This window comes from Babylonia areolata, chromosome 6, assembly GCF_041734735.1.
Source record: "Babylonia areolata isolate BAREFJ2019XMU chromosome 6, ASM4173473v1, whole genome shotgun sequence".
NCBI lineage: Eukaryota > Metazoa > Mollusca > Gastropoda > Neogastropoda > Buccinidae > Babylonia > Babylonia areolata.
Genome location: NC_134881.1, coordinates 23,165,725 through 23,178,397, shown reverse-complemented (window position 1 = coordinate 23,178,397; position 12,673 = coordinate 23,165,725). Strand labels below are relative to the sequence as shown.

At 38.6% G+C, this 12,673-nt stretch overlaps 1 protein-coding gene across 6 annotated transcripts in view; it reads right to left on the bottom strand.

Annotated features, from left to right (window-relative positions):
• LOC143282845 (uncharacterized) overlaps positions 1-12,673 on the bottom strand; it is a 35,636-nt gene that overhangs the window by 10,782 nt on the left and 12,181 nt on the right. For 2 of the 6 annotated variants that reach the window (XM_076588676.1, XM_076588681.1), the window contains exons 4-6: positions 6,177-6,864; positions 4,753-4,927; positions 1,351-1,407 (exon numbers count right to left, since the gene is read on the bottom strand). In XM_076588676.1, the coding sequence (XP_076444791.1) occupies positions 1,351-1,407; positions 4,753-4,927; positions 6,177-6,864 (920 nt within the window). Of the gene's footprint in view, positions 1-1,350; positions 1,408-3,394; positions 3,410-4,183; positions 4,199-4,752; positions 4,928-6,176; positions 6,865-12,673 lie in introns of all 6 variants that reach the window. The other 4 variants (XM_076588677.1, XM_076588679.1, XM_076588678.1 and 1 more) reach the window with 4 other exon arrangements.

Genomic DNA, 12,673 nt, shown 5'->3' with positions numbered 1-12,673 from the left:
CTTTTTTAAATGTGTATATTACATACACATGTGTATGTGCTTGCTTTTTCCTCTATGTTTGGATGTGTTTTTTTTCTTTTTTTGGTTTCCAATGTTTGTATTTCAAAAGAATGTTGTTGTTTTTATTAATGAAATAAAACAACTATTGTGCTCAACAATGAAAGTCAAACCACTTCATCACATTGTATTTTCCGAAGTAGGCTCTGCACTCTGTATTGCTGTGATCAATGCAGGCTAGTTCATACATGTGCACTAGATCTAATAACTGATCCATCAACTAAAATACTGACTAGCCATAATAACTAGCTATATAACTACCCTATTATTCAGCTATATAACTATGAAACTGAACAAGCAAGGATGATCAAACAAACAAAAAAAGAAGAAACAATAATAATAATAATAATGTAATTTGGAAGACTATTAACTCATCAGTCAAGCATGGAATTCTTTTTTTTTTCTCTCTCTCTCTCTCAAGTATTAGCAGTTAGTTGGGTTTTTTTTTTTGTAAGACATTCATCTAAACAAACACAAAAGAATAACTTAAGCCATAAAGTATTGCATATGCAAGACGTGCTGCATAAAACACAGAAAGTTACAAAATAAAGTAAAAACTAAATCAAACAAACACATGAAAACTATGGAAAGAAACTTACAGAAATCAAATGATAACAAAACAGGGGAAAAGTAACAAATTACAAACTAAGCCAAAACAACAACACCAAGATGAGTAAACAAACAAACAAAACAAAACAAATAACAAAGAAACAAACAAATAAAACCCTAACAAAGAAACAAACAAATAAAACCACAAAATAAGACAGGAGCTAAAAGGTAGTGATCAGGAAAAAAAATTAATCTGTCAGCTGATATCACAATCCAGTCACATAAAACATGAAAGCACAGTATAGCGTATGTACATATAAATATACAGAGAGAAAACATTATTTATATTACTTATCTATTTTGACAGCTGAAAAAAAAGAAGTATTTCTGTTTTCTTTTTCACAAAACAAATATTGTCTAAAAAGTGCAAGCAGAATCCAGAAGCAAGGACCACTCCCACTCTCACCCTCCCACCAAAAAAGAAACCAACCAAAAAAAAAAAAAAAAAAACACCATCATATAACCATACAGACATGTGGAAATCAATACTGCAGAAGATCAGTCCAGCTTGCAATAAACAACATCAACCAGAAGGAGGTGGCAGGGCAAAGAACTACAAAAGCCATGATCTCTAAACTGGGATGCAGCGGACGAAACAAGACAAAGCCAGGTTGAAAAAAAAAAAAAAAAAAAAAAAAAAACCACTCTCACACAGACACACAACCTGAGCAGCTAAAAGAATACCTGCAGTCGGACGATGGGTTCAAAAGGCTCCAAGATAGGATACCCTTCATTTTCAGCCTGCATTTTCAGTGGCCGACACACAAACACACACACACACAGAGACAGGCATGTAGTTTTAAGGTGAGCATGTCACATAAAACAGTGCACAGTCAGAGCAAAGAGAATGAAACCAGAGAAATGAGGTTAGCACCAAAACATCAGTGGTAACAAAAACCTTTTGCTCTCAAACGAAAGCAAAGGAACAAGAACTATTTTTGAGTGTGCAACTTTTGGTGTTTGATCATGAATAACAGAATATGTAAATGGAGTAGGGTGAATTTGTGATTGTGCGTGCACATGCATGCGTGTGTCTATGCAAGTGCATGTGAGTACATGTTATGTTGTGAATGCACATATTTGTGCACATGCATGATGTGAAAAGCATATGTTACAAATTCTGTTATAAATATTAGTATATCATGCATAAAAATGAAACATATAGGTCACTGAATCTATGGTGGAATGGGGGGGTGGGGGGGGTAGGGATGGAACATGTGCTTTTTGTTCATTTACTGCACTGATTTTGTGTTGTTTTTGTTTTGTTTTGTTGTTGCTGTTTTTTTTTTTTTTTTTTTTTTTGCAGATACGGTTCAGAATCATACTTTGTTTACATGAACAAATTACTGACTGCTGAGTTTCATTCCCATAAAGACACTGACACACGGCTGCCTCTCCCTCTCCTACACACACACACACACACACACACACACACACGCACACACACACACACACAAACACACACACAGCATAAAGCCAAAACAAAACTTATGCATGCAGTTACTCAAAAAAAACAAAACCAAAAAACAAAGGTTACTTTTCACAACAGACTTACACAAATTGATACACCCACACAAGACAGTTGCTTATCCAAGCTCATGTACATGTATGCATGTAGACACGATCATAGATACAGTTTGCTAATGGGGTATATCTTTTTACACAGGGAATTTTCATGCAGCCACCAGTTCAGCAACTGGGGTGGGGGTGGGGGTGGATGGGTGGGAATTTTGTTAAAAGCAATGGTGATATTCAGCTGCGAAATAAAAAGCAAAGATTTTATAAATACCTATATGTGCAGAGACATGATTCCTATGGTAAGGCATCCATTCTTTAAGTTATTTCACATCACATGTCGCAAGGTTCTTACAATTACTGTTTTTTAGGATCTTAAATTGCTGACTGAGTTACTTTTCTTTTCCTTTCTTTTACGTAATTATCAACTTTGTTCCCCCAAAAGTCTTTGGACAAGTCAGATGTCATTTATGATAAATATTTTAGAGTGTATTATTTTTTCACTTCTCTCTCTTAATCTATGTGTGTGAGTTTGTGTGTGTGTGTGTGTGTGTGTGCATGTGTGTGCGTGCGTGTGTGCGCGCACATATGCATGTGTGCACATGTGTAAGTGTGTAACTGAGTGTATGTGACTGCATATGTGTACATATGTGTAACAGCACATATAAATGCCTCTATGAACAAGTGAGTGAGCATTTTGTCAGCTGTCTGTCAATGTCCTACAAAATTAGATGAAGTTCTCTGTGTCATCGTCTTCTGCCACACTAAAGTCATTTTCTGACAGAGTTTTTCATCCAGAAGAGTTTCCACAGGATCCAAACAGAAACTGGAAACAGAACCACAAATCCAATCCGGTGGCAAAATGTTGAAAACACTTGATAAACTCATTCAGCAACAGACACAGGACATACCTGGAGCACCATACCATACGGTAAATTCCCATTCTACTCTTGAGGTTTTAGTGTACAATAAATCAAGCGCTCACACTCAAGAAGTGTTTCCCTTTCTACTCTGATATTTGCTACACATATTTACACCATACCAGACACTCACACACAAAAAGTCATTCATCAAGTTGACACCATCTATACCTTCTGCTAATTCCCTAAGAACTAATCAATCCACACAGTTTAGCTGTCAATGACAGGAACAAAAAGAAGTTTAAGAAAAGAAAAAAAAAAGGGGATATATAAAAGAAAGTACATATAATCACCTCTGAGTCATCTGACTGTAAGCAAGACAAGAACACAAGGCATTAGAAGGATTGCTGATAGTTTGGATATGTGCGCTTAAGGTTTTCACAGAAAACACATAAATGTATTCATGTTTGTGTGCTGGAGTGTATAATTCATGGAGTGAGTAGGTGGTAGGAGGAGGAATGTGAATGTAGTCTTCTCTTTCAACATCTTTTTAAGTTACATGTTTTTACAAGGTGGGAGTCCACTTTTCTGTTGTCAAGGGTGGATGGATGAGTAAATATGCATGTGTGTGTTTCATGTCAATATTTATGCAATGAGTTTATAAGTGTTGTGTGCATGTGATGTGTTTATTTTTCAACTTATTGTATATTCATTTCAGAGTGATTTCAGACATGGTATGCATGTGTGTGTGATGCACATACATGTGTGGATGCATGTGCGCATGCTTGCATGTGCACCTGTGTGTGCGTGCATGCACTGATATGTACACCCTTTCATCATATATCTGTATCTGTATCTGTGTGTTCATAGACTGGTCTGGGCATTTATGTTTAAAAAAAAAAAAAGTTCCATCTGATGATGTGTACATAATCCGTAATGTGCATACAATCCATGACAAATATATAATTCATATCGCGTACATAATCCAGCACATGCAGAACACACCCTACCTACACACTTCATGTTATCTGTAACATTATCCATTAATCTGTCAATTAAGATTTAAGATAGAAACAAAGACCGACAGACACACAAGAGGAAAGGGCAAAACAGTGCTGAAATAACAAGGGTTTCATAATCACCTCTGTGTCCTTTGACTGTAATATCAAGAAAGGGTCAAATTAGCTCCTTTATGCTCACAGTTGTGCAACAAGCGTTCATTCATCTATTTGCAGAAGTGAGACAAACAATGATTTAAACATGACATTTAGATGTGTGTGTGTGTGGCTGTGTGTGCGTGTGTGTGGCTGTGTGTGCGTGTGTGTGCATGTGTATGTGTGTGTTATAATATATTGGGCAAACACTGTGGAAATGTCAGCAATGTGATTCTATCAGAAAAAAAACCCACACACACTATAACTGCTTGGAACACACATCAGACTATTGGGATCTATGCATACTTTGAAATAGAAAAAAACAACAAAAACATAAACACATCTCGTAAACAAGGAATGGGCAAGGAGATAAAAAAAACAAAAAAGAAGAAAAGGCACAATCATATTCTGCTGAGTGAAAACACAAAACTTGCTATCATAACAAAAACACAAAAGGTGATATGAACTGTGACACTTTCTTTTTCGGTTTTTTGGGGTTTTTTTTTCTCGTCTTTTTCTTTTTTTCAGCTTTGAAAATTGAAATGCGGGGGCCTCACCTTGTCGTCCTTGGTGTTCTTCTTCCTGTTCTCCTCCTCCTCCTGTCTCCTCTTCTTGTCGTCCTCCCGCTTGCGCTTCAGCCAGGCCTGGAAGGCGTCCTCCGACTCCTGGCGAGTGTACTCCTCCTCCTCTTTGCGACGCCGCTCTTCCTCCTTCCTCTGCTGCTCTCTCATCCTGGAGGAGATGGGAGAGGGCATTGGAGGGGAGAGGGGAGGTAGAACCACAGAATATACAGTAATTTCCATCGTCTGATCTAATCCAGGATGAGTTCTGGTGTGAATGAACGTCAGATTTTCTTACCCAGTATTTAAAAAAAAAAAAGCAGTTTCCATCATATCAAGGATGACTATTGGTGCGAATAAATGTAAACCAACTTCTCTGACCTAGTATAAATGAAATGCAATTTCCTTCATAATCTAACCCAGGGTGACTATTATACTCTATTGTGTGTGAATGAGCATCAACTTTTCTTACTGAGTATCAAAAAAATGCAGTTTCCATATGATAATACAATCCAGTCAAGGATGACTACTGGGTGTGAATGAACATCATCAACTTCACTAACTGGGTTTCTAAGGGAATTATGGATGGTCTTCCAAATCACAGACACCCACCATAACAAATGGCATTTTCGTGTTCCCATCTCAACATGTTCTTGTGGTATCAGTGTAGTGTAAGATAGGTTCTTTTTAAGCATGTCCAGATGAACGATTTGTATGAATCATTAGCTACACAAACACCAACACCAACCCCCCCCACCCCCACCCCCACCTCACCCCACACACAAATGCATAAATAAATATACATCCATAAAGGTAATTCATGTCATCAGTCTTGACATCCTATGTGTATTTGATTTTTTTCCTACTTAAACTGACTAATACTATATGAACAATATGCATGAAAGCCCACTCATAGAAATAGACAATTAATACTCAAAACCTGATCAACAGACCAGGCTTCTTTCAAGGTAAGACATCTCCCATCACAACACCCACACCCACGCCCACACTCACCCTTCCACACACCCTTATTTTCTTTCTTTCTTCTTTTCTTTCTTTTTTAGTACTTTCAGTGTTCATATATGGATAACTCAGAAGCTTGGATGTCTCCTTAGAATTTGAACTGCTACAGATTGATCATTTTCTTCTTCTTCTTTTTTCTTTTTCTAAAGACCTGACCGTCTTTCGCAACGTCTGTGACAGCATGTCATGGAATCTGTTGCCTTTAATACAAATCATTTTGCTGGTTCATTCACCTACATAAAAAAAGCAAACAAAAAAAGGAGGAGGAGAAGGGGAGTTTCAGTTTTAGTTCAATTTCTCAAGGATGCATCACTGCAGGTAGCATAACCCCAGGCGCTAAGTAAGGTCTAGAGGGAGAAAAAGGATATCTCCGTCCATCCACACAGGTGGGTACAAACCTGGCTCTCTCCTGCGCCTGCTCCTTCTCTTTGCTGGACATGGCATAGGGAGAGTTGTAGTTGAAGTCCTGCAGTGTGGAGGAGGTGCTGGAGGAGGGGCGCTGGTTGGAAGATGCTGTCTGAGGCCGGCTGGAGGACTGGGACGGGCGTACGCTGCGACGTGAGTAGCCGCTGCTGGCAGTGTTGGGCCGGGGCTTGGAGGGTGGCGTGGGGTGCACGCTTTCCTTGCTCCTCCCAGAGTTGGAGTTGTTGACATTGTTGTCTCCGCCGCCGTTTCGAACCGGGCCATCACCGGTGGTGTTTGTCTCTGTCTTGTTGGAGCTTCTGCCACTGCTGTCGTCGTTGTTGTCATTGTCAGGGATGTTGAACATGGCACGTTCGGACGCCGTCAGTTCGTGGTCGGCCAAAACATCGAATTTCCCGTCCCGCTCTACCACAAACTGTTTCTTTTTCTTGCCTCCCTCCTCCTCCCCCTTTTCCTGACTGTCTCCACCATCCTCTGTCGTGGTGGTGGTGGTTTTACGGGGTGAGTCCTCCTCGTCGCTCACTTCCGGCGGTGGCGCCACCAGGTCCACCAGCTCTTCCTTGAAGCCCACACGGTGCTTGCGATCATCAGGGTCAGGCTCCATGGCCAGTTCCGCGTTCAGTTCCTTTAGCCTGTCTTTCACGTTGTATTCAGGGGGGTCGTCTGGAGAAAAAGAAATAAAGACTGCAGGATTAAGACTCTCTCACGCAAGTCCATGTCACAGACAGCATTCGATTCGTATTGTGAATCTGCCAGTGCAACGGAGTTCACAAGCACTGTAAATGAATCAGAGACATTCTTTACAAAGATTCTTTATCTATTTTTGTGTGAGTGTTTCTTTTCTTTTCTTTTTTTTTGGGGGGGTTGTTTTTTGTTTTGTTTCGTTTTGTTTATTTTTCCTATTTTTCTTTGTATGTTTGTTTGTTTTTTGTAATACAGTAAAAGGACTCTCTCACTACCAGTCACAAACCTACTGCAATGATTCCAGCATCATCTGAGAACATCAACTGCAAATACAATTTAAAACAATCTATCAAACTGCAGTATCAACTGATCAACTGCTGATTGCATTCAAAGCATGAGTAAAATTCTATCAGCAGAACCAACTGATCAACTGCTGATCGCGTTCAAAGCATCAGTAAAATATATATCAAACAGAAGAATCATTTGACCAACAAACTGACTCTGGTTTCAAAACATTACTGTAAGTAATGACTTTTAAATATTATCACACTTATAGGCACCATAGATACTTTCCGAAAAACACTGACTTCATGACAATTTGATAAATAATGGTAAAGACAAACAACAAAATCAGAACTCTTCACCTTGATTTTGAATCAAAACATTATTTCACAATATTAACCAAAACCAAAGAAATTCCAATGTTTTTTTTAATGAATTTGGATAGAAGAACAATATCATTTCTTGCATGCATACATATCCATCCATATCCACTATCAGACTTGTAAAATGTAAAACATGCACAGGTATATGTGAATTAAAAAAAGTTAATGCATCAACCCTCTCTCACACGGATGCATGCACATATACGCTCGTGCGCACGCACACACACACGCGCGCACGCACACACACATACGCACACACAGCTTCAAAACTTAAATTCAGACAGACCAAGAAATCTGAGTGATGCTTAATATAGCAACAATCTTGTATTGGTTAACTCCGCAGTCAAAATCCCACTTCAGAAAGTGGATTTCAACCATAAATGACCTCACAATTATTTTCTTTTTTTCCTCCAAGAGTTATCAAAGGAACTCAAACAAAGATGCACAGATAAACAATCCTTAAATATGATTTCTATGTTTATCTATCTATAACAGCTTCTTTCATTGTGTGAGGTCTACACTGAAAGTTATATTTCATTTCAAAGTTAGCTATCAGTTCATGGCAGGGCTCTTTATGACTGATTCAGCATGAAGCAAACTTAAATGAGCTATAATGACAAAGTCATCTCTGTTTCACACGTAAGTTTAATTTTGTATCAAAGAAAGCACCCACCCACCCACCCACCTACACACACACACACACACACACACACACACACACACAGCCACTGGACTTTTTTTCCATAAATCCAAACCAATATGTCCCCACTCTTATCTGAGATACATATAATTTGTCAATGGGTTACAAAAAAAATAATAAAATAAATAAATAAACAGCATGCAACATCGTTGAACACAGATTACAGCTGCCAACACATCTAGATACAGTTGCCACCACCCCATTGTGAAACTTGGATCAGTGAAATGTTCAGATGAATCAAATTTGACAAATGGATGTTTGCTTTTGAGTTTTTCATTTGTTAGCAAAAACTGTTAAAACTGTTACACCAGATAAGAAACTCTATCCCCACAGATGCAGGCATAAAGATAGGTTCCTATTTGATGTGTAATGCCAAAACTGAAAACAACAAAATATGCCACAACCTTAGCTAGTACACCATTCATGAACCCAACAACCAGTAGTACAAAACTCACCACAGTAGGAACACTATAAAAATGTGCATGACAAACCTGTTCACCTCCCCACCTATCTTCACCCATCTGGGAGACCAAAATGTACAGTTGAGGATGACAAGAGTTACATACAGAAGCGTTATTGTCAAATAAAGGCACTGTTGCAAAATTTTGAACTTTTCCCTCAAGACTGCACAAACATGCGGGCACGGGCACACACACACAGACACACACACTCACTCACATGCAAAAACAAAACAAAAAAACAGCACAACAACACACACACTAACACACACATAAGTGCAAATAGACTTACATTCACTCACACAGAGTGTACACATGCATTCACACACCAACACATAACACAAATTCACACTTGCAAGCATACTGAATATGAGATACAGGTACTGTCTAACAGTCAGCACTTAACAGTAAATATCATTTTACCATTTATTCATGAGCATTAGCGCGCACACACACACACACACACACACACACACACACACATATTCACATATGCAGCAGTAAAGACTCACACAATCAGCAGCACTAACAGGCAAGTACAGGAAGGAAATATTTTAGTACACTGACTAACTTGTCATTAACAAGACAAAAACTGTGAAAGAAGTGTTACCTATGTGGCTGCAGCTGTATATCATAATTTAAAAGGAGAGCAGTCAAAAAGGTAAAATTCAATGTACAGAGTAACCAATTATGACATGAGTTATAGTGCCACTCATGTCAGCTCAACAAAAAACCAGGATCCTTCATCATTAGGAACAGTCAACCATACCATAAGCTTTGATGAAGACACACAACACAACCTTCACCATGCAAGCTGCTCTCCTGTCCACCAATAGCACCAAATTTTAACAGGTTGAGTGCCACCTATATAGCTGAACAGCCTTCAATACAGTTAAACACTCTTCAAGGGAACTGACCCAGAAGTGACCTACCCTATACCCAACCTCCCCCACCCCTCTAAACACACCACCACCACCCCTCATTCTTCCTTCCCACTACCCTCTCTCAACAAAAATCTTTACTTTCAAAACTGTAGCTGCTCAGTCACAACAATGCCTGGACTTTCTTCGGCACCTCAAAAAGATTGGACTCAAAAAGGAAATCACAGCTGACTTCTACAGAGGTGTCACTGAGTGTGTTAACCTTCACTATTACTGTTTAGTACAGAAACATTTCTAAGGCAGAAATCACAGCTCAGAACAGAATTAGAAAAACTGCCACCAACATTATCGGGTCTGATGTACCATCTCTGGACGACATATACTATGAGCAGCAAAATCAATCAGCCAGGATGAATCACATCCAGCTTTTAGGATTTTTTAATTACTCCACTCTGGTCATCAATACAGAAATATTAGAACCAAAAGCAATGGCTTGCCCAATAGCTTCTTCCCTAAAGCAGTCAATGTCCGGTCTCTCAAACCAACCCAAAATGTACAAAAGAGAACTGTGCAATCAGCAAGCATTTACCTCGAGTCATCAGCCCCATCCACATGTACCGGTAATGTATAATGTGCAGCGTATGTTTACACATATAGATATGATCTGAGTATGTGTGTGTTTGGGGGATTGGGAGAAGAGGAGGGGTGGGGGGGACAGGTGTGTGTGCATACGTGAGTGCACATGATTTTCGATTTATGTTTGTATCTTTTATGTACTAACCCTTCTGATATTCCTTGTGACTCCGCAAATCTTATTCTGATATTCTTCTTCTTCATAAAACACAAATCATGTGGAAGTGTCAAGGTACCGTAGTTTTTCCAGTGCCCACAGGTACAAACACACACAGTCAACACACTGATGCTCTCATGTGCTCAAAGGACAAGCAACCAATCATTTTGCTTCAGTCCTTGAAATAATCATGGGGCACTTTCTTTTTCTCTTTGCTACACAAATCTATCAAGAACATGGCTGTTTTCCAAGACCGAAAATACAATTTAAGACACAGCAATGCACTGTATAAACTGAACTTCATTGTGGGGAAAACATTTTTACATATTCAAAAAGAAATTGTCATATAATCTGTTTCAAATACTAACACTGATGAGGATGTTACCAAAAAAATGTTGTACTAAATCATAACCCTGAAAAAACGGTCACAGAATCTATGTCAAATAACAGTTCACCTGAAGATTTTGTTGAATATGTGATATCAAATCATAAAACGAGGAAGATACTGTGGCACAATCTACAGGGTTCACAAAAAGTTCAGGACCAATTGGGTACTTACACAGTTCTCTTCTTGGGGGCATGGTGAAACAATGCTGAACTGTCAGGAAACACTGGTGAATGCAACCAAAATAATGAGCACCTCTTATAAACAGATGGAATGGTGCTTTCTTGCAAGTGTACTTGTGCTTTTTTACTATGGAAAAAAAAACTGCTATCCTTTATAAACCACTGGATAACCGTAAATCTTTGGCTGAAACTTTTTTTTTTTTTTTCAAACACATAATTCATCTGGCTGTTCATGGTGCGAATATGCTTGGAACGGCTGTTTGTGTTTTCAATAAGAGGTCAGTAGTTGGCCATTTGCAGCTTGTAAACTTTGAATATCTTGATTATTTTTCCCAACATGTAACGAAAACATCTATGCTTTTATGGACTGGTTCTTTAATTTTTTGTTCAGCCTGTATGTCAAATAATAACTCTGAAGATGGTTTTCACGGTAATATGAAACTACATTACACAGTCCCGAAGAAACTGTCACAAAATATAACAATCTGGTGAATGGTAATATTGATGATATGATTTTGTTGGTAATGGGATGAATGGTGATGATGATGATGTCAATGTCAACAGCTGGTTGACTCAGCAAGAAACTCTGCACACAACCTTGACTGACTGTTCTTAACATCCAACCTGTGGATGGCATCCCTTGGAGATCCAAGTAAAGGCTACTGAACAAACACAGACACAAGACACACACATGCACACACACACACACACACACACACACACACATCCCAACACTCGGTCCTTTGTTATCCCAATTCCCATTTGCCTCACAACCTAAAGCTCAAATAGCACCCAGTGCTGAACATGCACTGACCCATGTCCGTCCGTCACAAAATGTGTCAGTTGAAGCAATATCATTATTTCTCACTACCACCAACCCCCAACCATGCAGTTCATCTCCACATTTTACCATTCAGACCACATCCTGTAACATGGTACTAAAACACAAGAAAAAAAACACAGGGCATTAAATACAACAAAGTGGTTACACAGTACAGATACTGAATGTCAAAGAAAAGTCTAGTATGAGGCTGTAGCACACAAAATGCAATATTCAACAAATGCTGCTGCCTTGTCAAAACATAAAAATGGTCAAATGACAACTGGTGTGTTCACAGTTGGCATTTTGGTAAAGGAAATGCAAAACCAAAAAAACAAGTATATGTAAAAATAATTAAATTCCATCAAACCTGGACACAGTGAAATTTCTCTTCTTCTTCTTTTTTTTTTTTTTTTTTAACAACCGCTGTTTTCTTTTCTTTCTTTTTTTTTCCATTACAAATTTCTCATGTTCAACACAACGTTGATTACAATGCAACCAACAGCATTTGAGAAACAAAGAGATGTAGCATGAAACGATCTATAATATGTGTCAAAGTCAACAATGGAAACTGAGACACATGCAAAAAAAACTCTGAGAAGTTTCACTGTTGCTGTGGTCTGGCCATACCTACGAAATGAACAAGGAAAGGGCGGAAGGGGTGGGGGGTAGTCGTTGCCAATGTATACAGAGTATGTTGCTTCACACAAAGTATCAAGAATATATATGTTCCACCAAAGCAAACATGAAATGCTGTGAAAAAAACTGATCTGTGAGGAAAATAAGTCCACCTTATTTCCAGAACAATCTGTCTCTGGTCACAAGGCTTCATCAAATGATACACACTGCCATTTCTAACAGACATAAAAGTGAAGTGCTTATCAATTTTCATCAGAGACAATCATAT